Raw genomic sequence first — 24574 nt, 5'->3', positions numbered from 1 at the left:
TTCCATGCTCTTTTTTTTCTTCTACAGTAGAGACACTTAAAATCTTTGTTCCCATTTCATATAGCAAATTCTGTCAAATATAAGTTTCATTAAGTTCTACCATTTTGTTATTCAATCTCCACAACTTTATTTATCAAACACCTTGAGTACCTTTAAATGCATGAAGATTAATATACATGCTAGTTGAGTCACTGCTAGAAATACTTTCTTTTTACTTTCTAATAGAGAAAAAAAAAGAGAAGGTAGAATGAAGACAGGAAGTCTATTAAGAAGAAAATTCAGGTCAATCTCATCAGGCATTCTTGGCAAAAAATAGGATAATGGATATATAGAAGGAAGGCTGAACTTTCTTCTCTCGTCAGCTTTATTCTGGAAAGATTCAACTTCCATTCAGAAAAGACTGTGGCTCTATCCAGCAAAAGTTGGTGCAGGCTGGGGAACATTTCTGAATACCAAATTCATAAATTTGCTTCTTTTACCTAATGATTCTCTTCCAAAGTGATTCCTGGCAAGAGAGTTTGCTGTGGAGACAAAAGAAAGAAGGGAGATTTACTCTCAGTCCCAGAACAACTGGGGCAAAGGGTGCTGTTTAAACAAAAATAGCATTCCTGCAAAACTGCCTCTATCTGGAAAGCCGGTGACAATCTGGAAATCTGTATGGAGCAAATGGTAGTATTGTTGATCCACTTTTCAGTCTGCTGGTTAGTAGCCTAATTAAGAGGGTAGTGTGTTCCATTTGCTACAACCCAAGTGTTACAGTGCCGTGTTATACAGTGCCAGTGATTAGACAGCTTAAAAATAATACCGCTGTTTGAGATTTTTTTTAAGAAACCTTTAAGTGCTCCTGTAGCTAATTTATTTTTATTTGTATTTTCTGCCTTTGAGCTTTATTCTTTTAGGCATACCATTAAAAATTAGTCACCTGTTAATGTGCTGAAGGCTTTAGGTACCTAGATTATTCTTTGAAAAGAACTGAAGAACACCTGCAATGTCTTAAGGTAATAACTGTCAAACTGTCAGAGGCAAAAGTAACAAGCAAAAATACCTGCAACAAAAGAAAGAAGACAGCCGTTGGAAAGGGAAGCAAAATATATTTATAAAGCAGGTTGTAAAAGTGGCTAATGCTAAACATGTGATGTGTATGCCAATAGAATGAGTCAGATGTGCTTCAAGTGAAATACTGTATTTTGAGCTGCCTAATGTCACCAGCGCCTGCAGGGACAGTTTGCTAACTCCCCATGAACACACAGCCAGCTCTTCAAAGTAATTTCCATTATGCAACGGCAGAGCTTTAAAGACATCCTCCCTTATTGATCTTGGTTTTGCATGATTCAACTTGTTAAGAACAAGATAAAGTTCCTCTGATAAACATTGATGTTCTATAGGTAAGAAGAATGCCTTTAGTCTAACATTTTTATTGTCATTGTTTGTATCTATGCAGACAGCTTAACCTGCTCCCAGACTCTGGTAAGTCATTAAAATGGCTTTTTTTTTTTTTCCCCAACAGTTAAACTTCCTTTAAACTCTAGCCAACTGCTTGCACTCCTGACCTTCCGGAGGTACTGAGACAGTAGTCAAGACCAGTCGTGGCACTTCACTTGCTGTTATACAGTCAGGGCTGGGCCAGAATTCTGCTAGATTTTGCTTTCTTCGTGTTAACGTCAATGAGATAGATGCAGGCACCTGATTTTTCAGAAAAAGAAATACTGATTGCAATAAAACACATCCTTTCTCTTTTCCTTGTTGTGCCATATTCCCTGAGCTATGGGCTAATACAAAAACTAAAGGACAGGAGCAAATAGGATAATTTCATCCTAATTGAATCCATCCTTTGCAAAAATGCTGTAGATTTGGATTTTCTTTCTCAATTTGTGTTTTTTTTTTCAGAAGGAGCTGGGGGACTGAGACCTAGCTGGTTATTAAATATATACATTAAATATAATACATATAAGATATATTCTAAGTATTTTAAAATGCCATATCGGCGATCTCCTTTTTCTTTTTTAATTCTTTTGCCAGCAGCTTACCACAGAGTTGAAAAAGGGAGAAGTACACACTAAACACTAGAGTGTGTGATCTGGAAGGACTGTCTGTGCAGTAAAATGTAGGATTTAAGCACAATTTTGGGTGATGCTGTTACTTCAGTCCAAGCTTAGTCACTTAAGACATACATAGCTGTTGTGCTGTAGGTCAGCTGGCTAGCTGTTTGTATGTTGAAGCTCACAAACATGTATTAGTCACAATCCTAATTTATCATGTATATTTATGTATCATTTATGTGTGTTTCAGAGAATACAGTCTTGTGGAAATTAATTGCAGTAACTCAAAAGCCTGTTTGTACCTAGGGGATGAGTGTGTTTTCTAAGGATCTTGGAGAAAAGTTAATGACTGCAGCAGGAAGGTGGGTAGGTGGCACACTCCATCTGCCGAACTTTGCTGTGTGTCATGCATCGACACAGTTTTTAAGCTCTGAGTAAACCAGACTCCTTAAAATGCCTTGTTTACCTCTTGAAGAGTGACAGATGTGTCCAAGGTCTCTCAGAGGGAAGACACCCGCCTCTCTAGATGGGTTCCTGAGCTGTACCAAATAGGATGTTTTTCTGGATACTTTTTGGTACAGCCCCTTTCCTTGATTGATTTCTTCTTGAAAGAGTTTTTCATTAGGCATCTACTGCATAGACTCAAGAGTTAGCGAGACTAGTTCCCAGCTATGTGTAATTGATACAAATACTAGAAATTAGCATCTCTATAATTCTATCACAAAAAACAAATAATAGACTAACCATTTAAAACTAAACAATTTTAATAAAATACTAAAATTACCCAAACCCAATGAAAGACGTAGTGTGGAAAAACAGTTCTACCAGTCAAGTGATGCAGGTTCCATCTCAGGGCACACCTGGTGCAACAAAATCAGACTTAAAGGCCCACTTAAGACATGCCTTCCATAAGATTTGAATGATCTCTTTCTCTAGGATCTCTTTCTCCATTAACTGAAAGGACTTTAGAAGGCTAGACTTGTATTTTAGTAACTCAGGTGCAAAATTAGATGGGGTCAGTCCAGGCAGGTATTGCATACTTGGGAAAGTGTGAAATTTGTATTCAGATAAGAAAAATTAATGTATTGATAAATTGTACACTACATTAAACATTGAAATATATGCAGCCACTATACAGTAAATGCTCTTTAATAAGGATATGCCTGTTGGGTGCTTCACTCCCAAAATATTTGCAGTCATGTCTTTTTGAAGCTATCTATTCTATTTAATCTGCACATAAACCACAGGTATGAAGCTCTGATTAGTTTCCTGTGGGATATAGATGTTATTATAAAAGTGCCATGAGTCTTTATGTTATCTGACTTTATATGCGTATTTTATAAACCTTTAATTTAGTTTGGATTAGAAAATTACCAGGTTAAAAAAAGAAAAGCCCTTCAAGTAGAAATTTAAAATAAGACATGCCCTTATCATTCCCAGTTTTATTTTATGACTACTTCAACCACTGTTGGCTAATCAGAACAAAGGGGGATTTTTTTTTCCACTTTTTTATTATCCCAGAGCATGTGTGCAGTACAGCTTTTATTAATTAACCTCTTGACTATTCCACTTTTCAGTGGGCTCACGTAAAAAGCTACAGAAACTTATATCTAGGTAATGAGTAGACATAGTATTTTTGTCATTGAATGATCATTAGAGGAGTTTCTAAGTAGTTTAGCATAGCTATTTTCTAAGGCAGGGGTTTTACATGCACATTTAAGGGAGCGTAATGAACATTCAGTATATTTATTGTCATAAGAAATTCTAGTAGCTTTTTTTTTTAATACAGTAAGCAGTGCTGAGACCATATTCATTAAGTAAGCTATAGATGTCCATGATTCTGACATATGTTCATAGAATTTTATAGAATGGTTAAGATTGGAAAGGACCTTAAGATCATCTATTTCCAACCCCCTTGCCATAGGCAGGAATGCCTCACACTAGACCACGTTGCCCAGGGCTCTGTCCAGTCTGGCCTTGAGCACTGCCAGGGATGGAGCATTTGCCACTTCTTTGGGCAGCCACCACCATTAAACAGGCACTTTGGGTGCCTCACCACCCTTACAGTAAAGAACTTCTTCATTATATCTAATCTAAACTTCCCCTGTTTAAATTTGAACCTGTTACCCCGTTTCCTGTCACTACAGTCATTAGAGAATAGTCCCACCTCAGCACCCAGGTAAGACCTCTTCAGATACTGGAAGGCTGCTATGAGGTCTCCATGCAGCCTTCTCCAGGCTGAACAGCCCCAACTTTATCAGCCTGTTTTCATGCAGGAGGTGCTCCAGTCCCCTGATCATCCTCGTGGCCCTCCTCTGGACTTGCTTCAAGAGCTCCATGTCCTTCTTATGTTGGGGACACCAGACTTGTACACAATATTCCAAGTGAGGTCTCACGAGAGCAGAGTAGAGGAGCAGGATCACCTCCTTTGACCTGCTGGTCACACTCCTTTTGAGGCAGCCCAGCACACTGTCGGCTTTCTGGGCTGTGAGCGCACACTGCTGGCTCATGTTCATTTTCTCATCGACCATCACCCCCAAGTCCTTCTCTGCAGGGCTGCTCTGAATTTTTTCTCTGTTCAACCTGTAGCTGTGCCTGGGATTGCCCTGATCCAGATGTAGGACCTTGCACTTGGCATGGTTAAACTTCATAAGGTTGGCATCAGCCCACCTCACAAGTGTGTCAAGGTCCCTCTAGATGGCATTCCTTCCCTCCAGCCTATCAACTGAACCACACAGCTTGTTGTCATCGGCAAACTTGCTGAGGGCACACTCAATCCCAATCTCCATGTCGCCAACAAAGATGTTAAACAAGACCGGTCCCAACATCAGTCCCTGAGGAACACTACTCGTTACTGGTCTCTAGGTAGACACTGAGCCATTGACCACAACTCTTTTCATGCAGCCATCCAGGCAGTTCTTTTTCACCGAGTGGTCCATCCATCAGATTGGACGATAGTCAAGGATGAATTCTCCATCCCTGGCAGTGTTCAAGGCCAGGTTGACATGGTTTAGTGTGGGGTCTCCCTTCCCATAGCAGGGGGCTGGAACTACATGATCTTAAGGACCTTTCCAACCCAAATCATTCTATGACTCTATGACTCCATGACTCCATGTCATGTAGGTCAGGGTCGATCACTTTGTACAAGTCCAGATAGATGACATCAACTGCTTTGCCCCTTTCCATCAGTTCTGTAGCCCCTTCATAGAAGGCCACCAAATTGGTTAGGCATGATTTCCCCCTAGTGAAGCCATGTCGGCTGTCGCCAACCACCTTGTTGTTTGTCATGTGCCTTAGCATGATTTCCAGTACAATCTTCTCCCAAGATTTTGCCAAGCACAGAGGTGAGACTGACTGGTCTGTAGTTCCCTGGGTTCTCCGTTTTCAAAATGAGGTTTATACATCCGTTTTTTCCAGTCATTGGGAACTTCACCTGACTGCCTTCATTTTTCATCTTAATATGTGTATTATAATACCTTCATGAGAATAAATAATTACACTGGAGCTTTTTCAAATGAACAAGGCAGTAGACTGCTATTCATAGGATATAGTCCTGTTTGTTTCTATTTACATACTGTGCAACCTTGCACATTTAGGTGTTTAACACACTATTGGTCTAAATGATGTGGTTTAGATTGGTTAATCTAAATATGAACCGTATTGTATACTGTGCTCAGTATTTTGAGTTGCTCTACTGGTGATATGCCTTGGAATCACTAAATTTAGGTCTTTGGATACTGGTGGTGAATACAGCTTTTGTGCTATATATATGTGTAGGTAGCAATAATTTCTACTGTAGATTTGGGGCCTCTCATAGAGAAATAGTAATTGAAATGGTAATTTAAAAAAAATACAGTATAATGCTATGTTTGTGACTAAAGTTTAATTTCTCCTGTGACATTCCAGTTTTACTGTACTTTTGCTGTATCCTTTTACAATCTTGAAGGACTCATGAGATGCGTAGATATTTTTCCATACTTTTATTTAACAGTACAGTATGTGTTGCATACAGTCTGAAAGAGTGACTGACCCTGCACTCCTCCAGTACCTTAACTATGAGTGGGATAAATGAGAATTAGATCTAAACTTCATCATTTAGGATAACTAGAACCATATTAAAGCATTCAATTCTGCTTCTGCAAGTTTTCTTGTTTTTCCAATATGCTGAATAATTTTGCAATAAAAAAGAACCAGCCTTGTATATTCTTTTTTTTTTTTTAATTTATTTATTTATTTTTAAGTTTAACCTTTCTGACTAAATGTTGTGTGGTTTCTGTTACTATGAAGTAACTGAAGTTGTGTTACTTATCATCTCCTTCATCCTGGTTATTTATTGAAGTTCAACATCCAGGAGGAAAGAAGTCAGTGCAGTCACTGTTACTGTTTATTCACACCATTTAAAACTGAAAGGGAATCGGATCCAGAATCTTTTGTTCTGATTTTGTTGCTTTATGGTTTGGTTTTTGTTTTGTTGTTTTTTTTTAATTAAAATGGTAGTTCACACTTCAATTCTACTTAGGAATATTTTCAGCATTTCACTTATTCTCTGTATTTGTGAAGTTGGAGTTATGTAAATAGTTGCAGTATTTAGCTAGCAGCTCAAGAAAATACCTCTAAATGTATTAAGAATTAGACTTACACTATTGCACATGGTAAGCTGGATCCCACAAGATTTGCATGAAAGGTAAGTCAGAGCAGATTTCAAATTACCTTAGGGTTAGGGATGCAGAAATACACCTCCTGGTTCCCTGGGAAAATATAAGAGATAGGAAGAAATTCTAGGTAGTGTGTGAGAAAGATTGAGTCTGCCTCACCTAAAAAGTGAGTATTACACACCAGATTTATTTGGTGTACCAAGTCGTCTGTTTCTCCTCAAATCAGTGCCTAAATTCACTAGGTAGTTAATGAAGAAAGTCTTCAAAGCCCTTAAGATGTTTTTAAATTTATGGGTCTCAGTTTAAACATGCAAGATCTCTTTCTGGATCTTTCTAATGCACTTATATCTCTGACAGAGAGCAAAGCTACTTGGGGGAATTTAAGCACTTAATTTAAGAAATCTGTACTTGCCTAAAGGGTAGGTGCACCCAGGTGCCTAAGTTAGATTGTCTGGATCCCATCCAGAGCCATTTCTGAAATAGAAAAGTAAAAACCTATCTCTGTGAAACTGGCAAAGAAATTTTAATATTTTTGTTAAAATACCCCCCAAAACCCAAGTAACCAATTAATGATGTAGCTATGTTGCATGATCAGTTGTGGTAATTACATTTTTAATTACTTTACCCTTAGCACCTGATTCTGATCTTACTTCCATTGGTGTCCAAGGATAACTTAAGTGAAATCAATGCAGCTAAACTAAAATATAATTGATGAGAGGACAGTACTGAGCCCTAAATGGTATGCTAAAAGTGGAACTAATCAGAAAACTAAGTGGATTTAGAATTTGTGCAGTTGACATTTTTGTAATCTAAATCTCCAAGAAGCTGACCTTTGGATATAGAACTTGGGTTTCCTTAGAGCCTAATAGCATTCAGGGAAGTGAAGCCACCAGAAAGCCTGTGAAAAAGGTGATGATTCTGTACAGCTTTTAAAATCATGTAGTAAATTCTTTCATTAAATGATTGATGTCTTTCCAGTTTAATAACTTTCTGCATCAGACAAGTCTTTGTGCAGTTTTCCAGTGAGCAGAAGCTGGAGAAGTGTTGATCCATAGCATGTTCTCAAATAACAAAAAAACCCAGAAACAAAGATTATTTTAAGCAGCAAGGGGATTTAGGAACCAATGTTTAATCGAAGTCAAGAATATTAAAGGTCATTTGGAAATTATGTTTAGAGCTTACAGTTTGTGTAACAGTTGTTTAGGATAGGGATTGTTTAGGGATACATTTTTTTAAAATCATGCCAATTTAACATGTAAGTTGCATAAGTTCTGGAAATTCCTGTCACAAGTTTCAATGTTATTGGTTAAAGAAAAAAAAAAGGCAAATATAAACAAACTGAAAACATACTGAAGATATTTTCAGACAAATTTTGTTTATTTTATTATGAAGTAAATATGTGGATTATCTCTGAAGTAATTACTGCTATTTATTAGGCAGGTGTTAATTTATGTTGTATATTCAAGTCAATCAGCTAGCTTCACTTTACAAAATATGTTAACTCTAAGATAAGGGGGTTTCTTTCTGCTTTTGCATGACAGTATTTTTTAACAGCTTGTACATCCTTCCAGAATTACTTAATTTGGGACAATCAGCATTGTATCAAATGGATTTTTTTCTCAGTTGTCAGAATGTATGTGTGGTTTTATACCTTAAGAGAAATTTAGAATGTTGTATTTACATTAGTGGCAGTCTTCCACAGTGGTGACCTGACTCTGGTCAGTGAAACCGCTTCTTCTGCATGCCCTGACCAAGGGAGTCATAGGCTGACTGCTGTGTGTGACCTTCCTTGCATAGGCATGGCTTTCACTCTTATACATAGTCACTAACTTCAGGCTTGTTAGTTTTGATATTTATCACTGCATCAGAGATTCCCTGATAGATAATTACCTAGTTCCTTAAATTCTAGAGGCTTAATGCTCTTTGGGAGAAGTACAGGCTCATAACATGAAAAAAAAAAAAAAAAAGCAAGCCATTTTTGCCTGGAATTCTTGCTGTGTTCCCTGCAAATGCCAGCCTGCTTTCAGAAAATGCTGCTTTCAGAAATATGCCCATCATTAGTAGTGCCATTATAGTGCATTTCACAGGAATTTGGAAGGCTGGAACAGAGGTTGTACACATTTTAGTAATGTTAGTATAATAATATTTTTGTCCCCACTGAACAATTATGTCTCTGAAAGTGTCAGTGTGATCAAACCTCTGGCACAGTGATAATTATTGTTTTGTGCTGACATCTTTATAGAATATTTATATGTTTTTCTGTTAATATTTGATCAACATTTTTGTTTGTTTTTTTTTTTTGGCATGGCACTTTGTTTCCAGATTTTGGTTGGCTGTGTCTGAAACAAAACTCTTTGTTATGGGGCTGGAATTCATTCAGTTGTCTCTTGGACATCCTACACTAATAATTGTACTATTCCATGGGCCTCCAAAGCCACAGTTATAATCACCTCATACCCTTCAGCAAAGGTGATCTTTGCTTTTAGTGAAGTCAAACTAGGGTGGCAAAATTAGCTATATAGAAGCAATGTGAAGGTGTTATGATTTTGTGTTTTCGAGGGTTTGTTTGTTTGTGGCATTTTGGGGGGGTTATTTTGTTTTTTGTGTGTGTGTGTTTTGTTGTGTTGTTTGTTGTTGGGTTTTTTTAACATCTATTTGTGACTGAATAGATGACAGCATGAAATTCAATTACAGCAAACAGTCTCAGTCATTACACCTGTCTGCTTCCAGAGGAAAGTATTTGTAAATTGTGCTTTATCCTTCTGTTCCCTAAAACCTGTCTCTGTAATTGACACTTGCCAGCAGAGATGACTGGAAACAGAAGGAGAACATAATGTGTCTGAGTAGCCCACTAGGGAAAAGAGTATCCTCATCTTTCGGGAGTTTTGTGTTGTTTTGTTTTCTTTAATGAGGAATAATACCTGTGTGCCAAGGATTTACTGCAAGGCTGGTGGCAGATGTTTCTGCTAAAAAAAAAAATAAAAAAAGAGAGTTATGAAAGATGAATCACAAAAGAAGGCAGGACAAAAGAAAAATCTAATTAACATAGAAATATTTCTTCAGCAAAGGAAAACAAATGCTTCAGGAGAACAAAAGCCCTTCTCTGTTACATGTAAGGCTGGTTTGTTACTCCAACACATTTGTAAGAATCAGGTTTGTGCCTGACATGTCAAAACTTATTCACAAAGCAAGAGTTGTAGATACCTTGGGAGTCAATGTTGTCACTTGTTATGCAACTCAGCATCCGTTCAGCACTGATTGATGCCCAAGTTGCCAGTTTTGGAAGAAATGGGATACAGACATGACAGTAATATTTGTACCAAATGTCAAGGAGGAGAAACAGGGGAGTTCATAGAATGGGTCTAGATGTAGACTCTGACCAGAAAAAAAACTCAAACAAATATGATAGACAAACTGTCAGCCCTGATATTTCTGAACTGTTTTATTTCTTTCTGCTAGGTTTTTTCTCTTTCTAATTGGTTTCCCTCCCCAGAATTTTGTCAGACTAGTCAGCATATAAAACTGATCCAGCTGGTGAGTTTTGAGCTTGATGAAGGAATCATCAAACCATTAACTAATTTAAATATGTCTGATATATAAAAGATATGGACAATTATTACATCACTACATATTAGGTAAGAATGCTGCTTGAGCATAAGCTTTCTTAGAACTTTTCTAATAATATTAGGGAGATCAGAACATATTTCTTGCTTTTCTATTTTTTTTTTACTTATGTTTATTTATTGATTTGCAAAAATATTTGGCTAATGTCATCTAATGTCATGTACATGGACTTGTGCAAAACACAACAGTTGTCCTGCACAGTGTCCTTGTCTCTAAACTGGAAAGGCATGGATTTGGCAAATGGACTACTCAGTAGATAAGGAATTGGCTAGATGGCAACTCAAAGAGTTGTGGTCAATGGCTCAATGACCAGCTGGAGACCAGTAACAAGTGGTGTCCCTCAGGGGTCAGTGTTGGGATTGATCCTGTTCAACATCTTCGTCAGTGACATGGAGATTGGGATTGAGTGCGCCCTCAGCAAGTTTTCTCACAACACTAAATTGTGGTCTGGCTGTTATGCTGGAGAGAAGGAATGCCATCCAGAGAGGCATTCACATACTTGAGAGGTAGGCCAATGCCAACCTCGTGAAGTTCAACAAGGTGAAGTGCAAGGTCCTACGCCTGAGTCAGGGCAATCCCAAGCACAAATACAAAATCTGGGTTTAGAATGGATTGCAAACAGCCCTGCGAAGAAGGACTTGGGGGTGTTGATTGACAAGAAGTTCAGCATGACCAGTTAATGTGTGCCCAGAAAGCCGACAGCATGCTGGGCTTCACAGAAAGGAGCATAGCCAGCAGGTTGAGGGAGGTGACTCTCCTCTGCATGAAACTCCTCAGCTAGAGTACTGCGTCCAGCTCTGGAGCCCCAGCATAAGAAGGATGTGTATCTGCCTGAGCAAGTCCAGGGGGCTGAAGCACTTCTCCTGTGAAAACAGGCTGAGAGAGTTGGGCTTGTTCAATCTGGAGAAGAGAAGGCTTTGGGGAAACCTTAGAGCAGCTTCCAGTACCTAAAGGAAGCCTACAGGAAATCTGGACAGGGACTTTTATAAAGGCATGTAGGGACAAGACAAGAGGTAATGGCTTTAAATTGAAAGAGGATGAACATAGACATAAGGAAGAAATTTTTCACTATGAGGGTAGTGAGACACTGGAGCATGTTGCCCAGGGAAGTTGTGGCTTCCCCATCCCTGAAAGGGTTCAAGGCCAGATTGATCAGCCTGGTCTAGTTGACGATGTACCTGTCCATGGCAGGAGGGTTGGAACAAGATCTTTAAGGTCCCTTCCACCCAAGCCATTTTATGATTTTATTAACTATTTCTGTTACTCTCTGTATGTGAGCAAGTAATTTGAGAGTTTATCAGTCACAAAACCAATGGCAAAAAAATGTAACTGAGTAATGCACTTAAGTATTGCTTGACTACATTGCCTATTAACATGCACTCAGGACATCCCCAAGTGGCCCAAAGAATTGTGTGTGCCTCTACTCATGGCTTACAAAGCACTGTAAGCACACTGTTATATTTATGAGCCAGAAAGTAAACTCTGTCAGAGAGTAAGTTAAAATGACTTCTCTGTAGGATATTGTTAGTGTAAAATATCTGATTTATTTAGGTCTCTTTTTGAATGCTGCATCTTGTAAACACAGTGGGGCATTTTTCTGTCATTGATCCAAAGCAATGGGTACTAATGGCATAATACAGTGGTACTCAGTAACCTGTTATCATGGGCTGCTTTGTCATGTGGAGACTTAACTGAGGGGAGAGAAACACACTGTAACAAAAAACAAAATTTGATGAATGTCCATCTATACATTTAATAACGCTCAGTTTAAAAACTATCATATTGTTTGCTGTTATCTTTTTGCATAACGTGTCATGTCAAATACCATGAAGATCATTGTACATATTAGTGTAAATATGAAGAGAAATACAGATATTTTTCCTCCAAGCATTCAAAGTACGAGCTGTGGCAGTTCTCTATCATGTCTTGAGTAGCACTTGTATATATGGGGCTCTACATTTTTTCATAATTTTAATACAATAATAAATATAATAATTTATCTAGATAGAATATTTTTATATATAACTTTTTTTTTCACACAAAACCTTTTTATATTTATAGGAAGCAGGATAAACAAATAAGGGAAATACCTACACAGTAAAGTTCTAAAATTTGCCCAGTACCTTTAAACCCTTGTCAAAGTTTTCTTTCAAGTGACATCTGTGTACATCAGACAGCTCCTTAGAAGCAAGGGAGGGCATGTATCCTGCAGCATACTGTTTCAGACCAGCATAGAAATCAGTATGGTGCCACATGCTGACCCCAGACCTCTGACAACGCTAGCTGCAGTTCTTCAAGGTTTATAATCTGTTTGCCTACCACCTTATTTAGTAATTTCAGCAGTTCTGATTGTTATGTTTCCCTTCAGATCATGGTGGGAGGCCAGGTTATGACTTCATTTACACACTTTCTCTTGGGAGCAAATTAGTACACAAGCCAGTACAGGAGAGTGCCATTTGCGTAATCTTGGTGTAGGACCATTAATAGAGTATAGGGAGTTTTGTATTCTCCTCCTGAACAATCATTTAAAAGCTAACCACAGTATACTTTTCTGCTACTATTTCCATGTATATATACATAGGTTCATTTTGCATTTGTTGTTGGTAAGATGCCAGATTCCAGTCTCACTTAAAATAGATGTCGAGTCAAAGCAACTGTTATCTAAAGATTTCTGCCAAGAAAGGAGACAGCAAACACATTTTATAAAGAAATAATATAGTAGCATCCTCACAGTTGGGATGCTGGTATCCCTGTTTTACCATGGTTTGTGTCTGTTAGTGATGTCCCCTTCAGGCTGAACACCCAAAACACACCCGACTGCTGTAGAACACCATTGGAGAAAAATAGCATTAATGCTTCATGTAACATAAAACTTAAGATACAGTTTTACAGGGGTATAAAAATTGATCTCTTTGTTGCTGTATGAAAAGCTGGTGGTTCTGAGTAATTGCTGCATATCTTCACAGTGTGAAAAGGAAAGAGGCCGACAGCTAAGATCTTTTTGTCCTTTGGGAACCAGTGCTGTAGGGGTCCCATGTTGTGAGAGTGTTGAATTCAGCAAGTACAAGATGAAGTTCAGATTGACTTAAGCACATTAGTGCTCTTTTAAGATAAAAATATATATATATATATATATATATATATATATATATATATATATATATAAAAGACTATAAGGAAGGCTTATAGCCTATTCATTCATTAGTGTATGTATAGCAGATCATAGAGTTGCAAGTATAGGTTTAATAGTATTTGTTATCATAGTTTGGTCCTGCACTGGGAGCATTTACTCATGCTCATTTATGAAACTTTGGCCATGACACGGCCCTGCAGGACTGAAACCCGTGTTTCTGAGGATTTCTAATAATTTGTTTTATACACATGAACTCCTAAACACCAGGTATGTTGCTTCTAGAGACACTTTTTTTCTTTTAAGTATCAGATTTAAACTATCCATGACTGATGCTGCTCATGGAGTCAAGATACATTTAAGATGCAGAATTTTAAGACATCTTAGAGAAATGGCTAGGTATCATTCTTTTTGTGAGTTATCTTTCTTCAATAAAAAGGTGTTACAGCTGATTTTGAGCTAGCAATTGGGACATTATGCCTAGTTCCTCTTATATGTGATAGTCCAGTTCACTTGTTTTTATATTTCAATTTTTATAGTTTTATTTTATTATTTTGTACTTTTGGATTTTTTTTGATACAAAGTACAAAAGATTTAATATTGTATCTGACTTTGTCTCTTGGCAAGTACACTGTGGATCAAGGGAAATATTATGCATGAGAACCAAAAAATAGCTAAGCATAGTGATTAAAGGCATGAGCAATATTATAACATTTTCAGAGGACACTGGACAAAAAACAATGCCTTCCAAAATAATCACCACAGTTCTTTATACCTAAGTGTTTGTACATATTAATAGCATAAGCTTGGCTTAGCAGTATGGGTGTAACATGTCCATCTACCAGACACAGTATTATCTCAGGAACAGAATATTTCCAAGGAATATCCTACTCTTTTTGACACCTCAGTTGTAACTTATCCTATGACTTGATCTGAAAATGATGACCAGCTTGAAATCTATATAACTTGAAGGCTTTATCAGTAAAGCCCAGCAGAGTTATATTTCTCTGTGTCTGTGATGTTGAAACCTGGTGAAAATCAATTTTTCCTTTTGCTGAATGGTATATTTGAAGCATTTAAAAAAGGTGAATGAGTGTACTGAAGGCCTATCATTCTCAAAGTACTTTCTTATGCAGCATTTGTAGGTACATCTGCCTGTTATCCCAGAGAGGCTGTGTGTGTTGTGTCAGCAGGAAGGAGAAAAAGAATGAGATGAGTTATATCAGAAAGAAGGTTTATAGCAAATAGTGTTTTGAACAGCTCATATTCCCCAGTGTAATATATTATGGAAATAATCATTATGAGAAGTGATGCTTCTTTGTAACCTGAAGTGTCACAGTAAGAATTAAGCATGCTCTAATCATTCAGGACTGGGTACTTAGTTGTCTAGAAATGCTGTAAGAAGTGTCTGAACAACTTTGGTATAGATGGAGTAACAAGAACTAGATTACCAAAATTAAAAGTACCTGAAATAGTTGCTTATGATGATGATTCAGCTATCAAGGGGAACAAAAAAGGTATTTTTAATTCGTTTTTATAGAGTTTTGGGGGCGTTTGGTGATTTAATACCATATTTTATCTTGTGTTTAGGGAAGAATTGTATGCTTTAACTTATTTTCAAGATTGCTCAAGCACAGTTGCTTCAAAACTAAAAATAGGTTCTTAATTAATCAACACAGATAGCCAATGAGAAGTGGGCTAAATGTTTAAAAGGAGATGTCAGGAAAACAGAACAAATAAAATATGAATGCAAAACAGTCTGTAAGAGAGCAACAGAGAGAATACAGGGGAAATTATTAAACTGGAATAAACAACAAAATGCTTCTGACCTGTACACTCATTAAGCACAGATCAAGAAATGCAACCCAAAAGGCAGAATAAAGGTAGCATATGTGTCTAGCCTCTTACATCCATAGATTGGCTTATGTGGTTGCTCTAGTTTACAGAGATTTCCTTGCAGTAACAACAAGGTGTATCTTGCCAGAAGAAGATACTCTGGCTTCAATTGATTTGATTATTCCCTTTTAAGAAACGTGGAGACACAAAATAAACTTAGGTAACTTAATGGATTTTGGGAATATCATGTGGTATGGGAATAAAACATAATTGTCTTCAGAGCTATGAACATACACAGACTGCAGGTTGGACTTTCTCTTCTTCCTCATGTGGTTCTTCTCCCAGTGAAAAGTATCACGTTTTTAGTTTTACTGTGGAGGAGGGGGAATCCAAAACAACCAGAAAAACCCAAAGCCAAAACCAGCTTTAAATCTAACTATTCTTGAGTTAAAAAAATATTAATTGACTTGGAAATACATTTAAGAGAGCATTTATTTAAGAGTTTTGAATGCTGTCTTTCATAAATCACTGCATTGTTTTGATAAATCATTGAGATTTTGTTCTGAATTTGTTAAGAATGGAATTTGTTGTGTGATGATGAATGTGTTGTACTTTGTACAGATGTTAAGTAGGAAACTAGCATAGTATATTTTATTTCTCTGATTAACATTTTCCCCCTTTTCTGTTCCTCTTTAACCTCATTTCTGTTCTTTCCCCACATACATAGAATTAGTTAATACTAAAGGAAGAGAGTTCATTTTGCTTCACTGCTTTAAAAAAATGAATGCTATGACCAATGGAGTGAAAGCATTTAATAAGCTAAAAGAAAAGGTAGCAAATGTCAAGAACAAACTCCAGTGACCTAGGGAATATAAAATTGTTTCCTAATAAGTATGAACATTAACAATTTTTTGGCACCTAGAATTGTAAAATTAGCAATTTCAAAACATTTATCTGGATGAGATAAAGCATTATGCATGAAACATAATGAACTTTCCGAAATTCAGCCAGGATGCTGTGGTACTCACTTAGACAAAGAAGACAACTAGTTAATCACAGCAAAGAAAACTAGACAAGGTAAATTAGTTTGGTGCATTCCAGACTCTTAGCTACGAAAAAGAATATCTTCAACTAATTAGTGACCAAAAATACTCTAAGCTTACAGAAAGAGAATGCAAGCAGAGCAAAAGAAAGCAATCCTGGCTTTGGAATGGCATATCATCCTGTGGTGTTTGCATCATATAGTTTTATGATTTTATCAGGCAGACTATGTTAAGGGGTCTTCAACTTTGATTATATTGATTATATGCAACATAATAGCCCATAAGGAAAAAATACCATGCATGCTTCAATCCTTAATTTTCACGAACTCTTGGAGCCTCTAATGAAGTGCAAATATATTTAATTTAAGAACCTGCATAAACATATATGTAATGAAAAAGTTTAGAAATCTCACAATTTAAATAAGTTAATAAAATGTCAAGGATTTTAGAGGATTATTATCTTGATTGTGTGCTAGATATTTTTATTTTATATTTTTATTCTTAATGCTACAAGAGTGCGCATTCTAGATGTTTTATTTCTAGCTTCTTTAAATTAGAGGAAGTGAAGTTGATCTGCTTGTTGCATGGGATAAGTATCATGTTTTACCTGAAGACTGTACACTATTTTACATAGTGAAAGCTTTATATACAGTTCTGATAGAAGGTTGTTCTATTTTAAACCTAGCAAAATGTTTAAAATTTTCAGAATTTTTGTTCAAACATTCAAATATAGAATCTTGTGTAGTACTAGATACAACATATACTTGTATAGAACTTCAAGGGTAGTACTCGATTCTTTATTTGAAAAATATATAAAAACACTTTCCCTAATTTTAATTTCATTTCCAATGTCTGAATCTGCTTTCCAAATATGAACAAATTCATGTTACTGAAAATGTCATTTTGATTTTAATGATGGGGAAGTGAGGATCACATCCTCTCATTATTTATCTTGTGCGTGTACAGTGTTACACCCTGAAATTATTCCAATTTAACTGAAGGAGAACAAGATCAAGTTCTGCATGGTTCCAATGCCATAGTTGTTTTTCAAAGAACTTTGGTTTTACGGGACTTCTGTTCTACATTCATATAGGAAGTATGTATGTTTAAGGAGAAGTATTTGGTCTCCTTTGGAACTACACATCAGAATAAATTCCGCCTTTTTATCGTTATTTTTTTATTCAAGAAGAGATAAGGTGACAAAGCAAATTACTTTTCCAGTACCTCACATCTTATTATGTTACCTCTTAAACATTTTTAAATGTGAGTCAGTGACTTTAAAATGCTTGTATACTGTTGTTGTTTCTTTGAGTTTTTTAATTTCAGAAGGTGCTTGTTTGTGGATGATGCTTATTATGAAACTGTGTGTGTATGTGTGCATGCATGCAAGTGTGCATGTATGCATGTCTGTGGAATGAAGTGGAGAAAGACTGTCTTCTTTCTTTTCTAAGATCTACTTCTTGAATAGTCTCACGCTTTAAAAAAATGCCAATACCAAATACAGGAACGTCAGCTCTAAACAGAGAATGTCCCGGAAAGGTTTGAAGTAATGAAAAAGGGGATTTAATTTCTCAACATAGTTGTTTTCACCACCAAGTCACGTTGTAATCAGATAGTGTGACAGCTAATTTTTTAAGCAGAATTGGAATCAATTATATGAAATCAGCCTACAATGTGATTTTGTTTCTAAAATATTATTTTTCTTTTTATGTACATTTCAAAAACATGTGCAATAAATATTTAGACTCTTAATTTACTATGCATCAATCTAAAAATCTACTTTTGTATTTTAATCAGAATCAATCTGCTTAATTGTTACTCCTATCCCATCAATCTCAGTTTTGCACTAACTTGAACAATGCCACTTTTGCTATTTGCACTTTAATTTGATTTCCATTCTAAGTTTATGAACAGTAATAGGGTCCTGCTTGAATATTCATTAGCTTTGAATTGTTAGCTATGAAAAGGTGCTTTCTTTTACCTTAATGAAAGTGGCTCAGCATGGGGCGGATCAGTAATGACATTTGATTTTAAGCATCTTACAAATATGCTTCTTATTTATTGACACATCTTGTCCAAACAGCTCCCTCGCAAGTTAGTGGAGTAATGAAAGAGAGAGTGCTGCAGAGGAGTGTGGAGCTTTCCTGGCAGGAACCAGAACATCCCAATGGAGTCATTACTGAATATGAAATCAAGTATTATGAGAAAGTAAGTGCTAAGATTATCTGTAATATACAACCATGTGCTGTTTGCTTCATGTTGGCTGCTGTGTTGTGGTGTAGTGTTAAAGCCATTAGCTGTCAACAATTCTGTCTCTTTAAAATCATAGTGATTTTGCTTATCTTTAATAGTGCCATGAGTCCCTGCAATTAGAATTACTTTCATATATCTCATACTATATTTTGGTATCCAAAAAACTAAATAACCTTTCGAAATCTGCCCTTTTTTCCCACTTTTTTTTCCTATGAAGTTGGACTAGTATATTTTACTATGATATTTATAATTTTCCTGTCTCTTCTACATTGTGTTTAAAGCTAGTTTCATTTCCTTCTTTATCACTGTAATTCCAGTCTTGTGAGGATATGTCAAATATAACTCTTAACTGCATTTGGTATTTCCTTATGAGCTAGGCAGCTTCAACTTGATGTCTGAAAACTTCCAAAGCACTTCCTACAGTTTCAGGTGATAAATATGTCTTATTCCTTATTTGTTCTCTTAAAAAGTCCCAGCATTGTGAAATTTATTTTCCACTTGTTCTCTCAACACAATAATGAATTGAGGACTGCTTTTCAGCAGTAGATGAAGTGATCTTTGTTTCTGGCAGAGTGAAATTGCAATCTTACTGATGTCAGTCGGAGTTTTGCCATTCATTTTAGGGTGTGTAGGGCTTCATTCATGATAACTTTGAAGTACTCCAGAATAAAAAAAATTCTGACAACTTGAAGCTGGATGAAAGCAGAGTGAAGGCAGGTTCTGCAGCTGTATGTTTGCCATGGGACCCAGACTAAGTGTGCCTCCTCCAGATTCCCTAGTAAATTTCCTACAGTGTGTAACGTATTCCTAATTTTTCTAAAACATTCTGAGAGAAAAAAGAAAATTAAAATGCAAAGGAAACAAAGGAGCTCCTTTGTGATCACTTCTGAAGACATTTCATTTCTGCAAAGAGGGTAAGAGTATATCTGTATCAAAAAGAGCATGTCAGCTTACTAGGTAACATAGAATTAGGTAAATTCAGACCAGATTGGATCTAATATCAACTGTCACATCCAATTTTCAGCACTGAATTGTACAAATATACTTATCAAAATATCTTTATATGATTTGGGAAGGGAATAAAATGTTTATTTGTGGATGCTAACTCCCAGTTTAAGTTGTTCACTTTAATCACTTATAACAAAATTTACCAGATATGTACAGATAGGTAAACAATTAATAAAAAAAAAGTACTAATTTTAGAAGAGTTTTTGTTCCTCAAGCATCTGTGTGTGTGTACACACAAAGAAAGCTCATACATTAAAAAATAAAATAAAGTTACATATTTGTCAAAGGTAAAATTGTTCTCTGCACAAAAAGGAAAAAAAACCAACAAACAAAACAAAACTCAAACTACAAACCAAGCAACATGGGTTGTTCTTGTTTTTTGTTTGTTTGGGGGTGTTTTACTACACAAACATGTTTCTAATATCTTAAATAGTTTAAATAGGTAGTGAAAAATTATTGAGATACTAGATGTTTCATATGATGATAGCTTTTTTGAATGGGGCTTGTACTATTTTCCCTATACAATCACGTTACCTGTTACTTTGAATAAACAGAATTCTGCTACTAGTTTCCTGTAATTGCAAAGGGAAGAACTGATGTTAAAGTTACATTACAATGGAAAGAAACTTACCAGTGTTATACTTAGTACAGTGAAATTAGTAAAAGAATAAGAAGCTCATCCTATGCACAGTCACAGATAAACCGGACTACATACACTTAATCAAGTTAGACAGTTTTAACACATATACTTCTCTTCCTTCCAAAATAATGCAGTTCAGCTTAAAAAGTACTTCATGAACTACTACTCAGAATGAGAGAGGCAGCTTAAGTTTTGTTTTATTAATTGGACAGAATCTTGGGCAACATGCTCTAGTGTGAGGCATCCCTGACCTGGCAGGGGGCTTGGAACTAGGAAATCTTAAGATCATTTCAAACCCTAATCATGCTATGATTGTATGATTCTATGAATTTTAAAAAAAAATAAAATTAAAAAAAAATCTGAACTTTCAGCTCCTTTTAGAGTGAAATTAAATCAAACATTTTTGTGGTTCTGAAATATTCTGATAAGTGTTTTTTTCACCTCTCATTTCTGGCTAGGGCTGGAATGCAAACTGTCTGAAATCTCCCAAGCCTGTCTTATGAGATTTCTAGCACATGTTATTTTTATTTCTTTGTTACTTATTTATTTTGAATAAAAACTTTTGGCAATTCAAATAAGCCATATTTATGCATTAAAATGCAAACTGAGAAATTCCACTGTGGCTTTCAGTCCTAAACCTGACTGTTTACACTTTCCTTACACTTGTTTCTCATCTCTCAAACATTCCTGTTCTTTCTCACATACCAACATAGATACCGCCATGGTCCTCACTTACAGATGATTTAAGCCCTCTTGGAGAAGATACAAAAAATTGTGGTTAGCCAAGTTGGTAGGCTTGCTAAAATAACAGAGAGGGTGTGAACCAAGAGAAGCCATTACTGAATCTCAGAATAGAAATCATTTATGTTGTGTTTAACCCTGTATTTCAGCAAAAGCCTTTGCTGCTCTGCTGACTGCAAAAGGGGAAGGTTCTCCATCACTTTTAGCTGGCAAAGTACTATTGAAATGAGCTACAGATTTATTCCTTCCCTCTGTATTCATCTCATTAGCACTGCCTCGTACAGCTCATGCTTCTCTGGTCATGTGGTGCCTTCAGATGGTTGGTTAATTCATCTCTTCTGCCCTTCAAATCAGGGTTGCATCTGCCACTGAAAATCAACAGGGCTGCACATATCTGTGCTGAAAGATAATCTGGATCAGTAAATGTGATGAATAAGTAGAGCTTTCTGAATACCGTAATGATCTGTGATACAGCTTTTGTAGTATCTGAAAGGGAGTTATTACTCATAGGGTTTGTATTCTTACAGCTTCAGATTTGGGGGGTGTCATACTGAGATTACTTCCCTAGGTTCTTCTGGATGCCATAGCATTAAAACCTGAGAAAAGACTAAAATCCAGAGGAAAAAAAAAACTGAGTGAAAACTGAGTTAAGGATTTCAGAATTTAGTGCAAAATCCAGGCTGTTATACACTGGCAGTATGGTATATTTTAAAGGTATTGGAAGATAGCAAGGGAAGGGGTTCTGACTATAAAAGAACAAATTTCCCTGTCCTTGCACTCTTTAGACCCCACAGATCCCATTGGAAAGCTGTGGTCGAGCTATTTTCTCATCAAAATTTCACAAAATGTTATCAGAGCCAAAGAAGCAATCGTTTTATGTCTGGATGTTTTATGGGTAACAACATGAGCATCCCATTTGAATTTTATGTTATACTTAGAGCTCCTCATTGCATTGACAGTGTTTTGTAATACTCCACAGGGTATGCTTTACTTTTTATGTTGGGGAAAAAAAAGCATTCAACAAATTGAAATAAACTACCCTGGCTGGCTGTCAGTTGCTGATGTGCAACCATGACAAAATTTGACCTGTAAATGTAATTTAATCTTTTGTCCTGTTGTTTCCAGGACCAAAGGGAGAGGACCTATTCAACAGTGAAAACCAAGTCCACTTCAGCTTCTATTAATAACCTAAAGCCAGGAACAGTGTATGTTTTCCAGATTCGTGCTTTCACTGCTGCTGGTTATGGAAATTACAGTCCCAGACTGGATGTTGCCACACTAGAAGAAGCCACAGGTAAACAATTAGGTTTATATGAAATTAACAGTTTCAGCAGAAGTAGTAAGTAGAGCAAGAATGGAAAGAGCCATAGGTAATATTACTGAAACTGGAAAGAATGAAGTTCTACATGAAGGTGGATTTTTGTAACTGTATTTTGAAGGATGAGTTCAATTAGATTTTCTACCACACAGAGGCAAATTACAATCCTGTAAATAGCTGGAGATTTGTAATGTATTCGGTTCTTCAATTCTGGTGGCCTTTTAACACAAATTAAAAACCTTTTTTCTTTCAAATACACACTTCTTCCACCCCTCAAGAGAAATGTGTAGTGGTGAGCTGAATAACTCTACTAGATTCTTCTGTAACTGGAGAGAGGAGGGAAGAGTATTTCAGCCCACAGTCTGCTCCAGGTCATTTTTACCTGGTTTGGTTTCCTGAAAAAATTCTTTGTAGTTTTGTCTGTGTGTGTGTTGTTTAAGCTGTATGCCCATCCTTAATGTCTTTTGACTTCATTGGCTAGTTTCAACTTGTTTAGTAAGGAAACAGGTCTCAAAGATACTAGGTTTCTTTAAGGCTCATGTGATATGTTGTAAGCTGTCTAAAGAAAACACAACTTCTCAAAAACCCTCACAGTGGAAAGTATGAAGCTGAAGTACAATCTCTCTCAATACAGAGAATCTGGCTGTGACAACTCGGCAGAGGGATAACATTTTGGGAGAGTTTGCTCTATCCTTGATCCTGAACTCAATTTTGTGCCCTTATTTGTTAAAAAATCACACCAATACCCTTTTTCCTCACCACTGTAGATATGTGCATGTATGCTTGATGAAAGTCTTCCACATTTTGGATTTTCTGACCCAAATGGGCCATTCACAGGCATTGCCTGTGTTCCTGGAAGCTTCACTGCTCTGTTGCAGACCTAAATTTGGTTAACTCTGGTTTGGACCATTTGCTTCATGTTAAACTGCCTGACAGTGTGTCAGCCAGGTTTGGAGCTGAGAATACATGGTCCACAAAGATGCCAACTCTGAACCCTGTGCAGCATATCTATGATGTGGACGTGCACTAACAGTTGGACTTGGTGATCTTAATGGTCTTTTCCAACCTAGTTGATTCTATGATTCTGTGATTCTAATGCATCTTATTAAGTGCAGCCAGATGCTGAACAATTTGCCAGCATTATTCTTAAAACACAGTAGCTAGGTCTTGATTTCACCTGGGTTGCACACAGAATATGAAAACTATCAATAATGAATAATACCACATATCTAATAGACATAATTGAAATAGTAATTATCATAATAGCAGCAATAAACTGTTATTACTAGTATTATTAGCTCTGTGTCTGATAGCGTACTTTCCATTTGTATTGTTCTGTTTTAGAAAGAGTCAGTAGCAGAATCCTCATTTTGCAAAATGGGAACCTGAAGTACAGGCAGAATTAATTTGTTTTGAGTAGATTTCTGGAAAACAAATTAAAGGTCTATTATAATCTGTCATATGTTTCTGCTGTGAGCTGTTTTATTGTCCATAGTGGTTTAAAATTAGTAGACCAAAATGTTTCGCTAGTGTTTCCTTAATTACCTGGGTGTTTTTTATATACTAAATGTAAGCACACAGGTAGCCACTAAGATTAGCAAAGACAATTTCAGAAGTACAGTCTTGACTAGAGTTTGCTCAACATATTGACAATCAGGAAATCCCAGAATAAATGCATCACTGACCATGCCAATGTACTCTTTTTCTGACTCTTGTGATGAAAAACTGCATATAAGCCAGGGACACACTTGGCCGATATGCTCAGCAGATTTTTCTCATAAGCCAGCTTTGTGTTTTGACATGCCATGTAAAATGTCCTGTGTTTTCATTAACATTTTAAAGAAAGGCCTTTACTGGATCATTTTTAGGTAATACACCTCAAGCAAAGTACTGTACAAGTGAGCAGTAAACCAGTGTTACGCTGCCATTTAAAGGTGTTGACTTTTCATTATTCCAGTGGATTTCTGACTGCAGCTCTTAAATATGTTGACATATTTAAAGAATATATATATATATGTAGTGTGAGTATATATATACACATATATATACACACATATATGTATTTATGTAAGAATATATATAGTGACCATCACAGTCAGCTAGTCATGTTGCCAACTAGAATTTCTCCTGGCTTTTCAAATGGTTGGCATCTTTTGGCTGGTGCTGTTGATTAAGTAGATTTTTGTACTATGCTCCTGTTTATAAATTGTGATAGAAACTGCATGGCCACTTTTAAATATTTAAGGACCTATGTCATAGAATCATAGAATGGTTTGGGTTGGAACTT

General features: G+C 36.4%; 1 protein-coding gene across 6 annotated transcripts in view; it reads left to right on the top strand.

Moving 5' to 3' along the window:
* Positions 1-24574, top strand: part of EPHA7 (EPH receptor A7) — a 164872-nt gene that overhangs the window by 104566 nt on the left and 35732 nt on the right. For 4 of the 6 annotated variants that reach the window (XM_005144938.3, XM_013127992.3, XM_005144935.3 and 1 more), the window contains exons 6-7: positions 18411-18535; positions 22095-22263. In XM_005144938.3, the coding sequence (XP_005144995.1) occupies positions 18411-18535; positions 22095-22263 (294 nt within the window). Of the gene's footprint in view, positions 1-18410; positions 18536-22094; positions 22276-24574 lie in introns of all 6 variants that reach the window. The other 2 variants (XM_005144937.3, XM_005144936.3) reach the window with 1 other exon arrangement.

The sequence above is a fragment of the Melopsittacus undulatus genome, chromosome 3 (genome assembly GCF_012275295.1).
Source record: "Melopsittacus undulatus isolate bMelUnd1 chromosome 3, bMelUnd1.mat.Z, whole genome shotgun sequence".
Taxonomy (NCBI): Eukaryota; Metazoa; Chordata; class Aves; order Psittaciformes; family Psittaculidae; genus Melopsittacus; species Melopsittacus undulatus.
The sequence above is the reverse complement of the archived record's forward strand: the minus strand, read 5'-3'. Positions and strand labels throughout refer to the sequence as shown.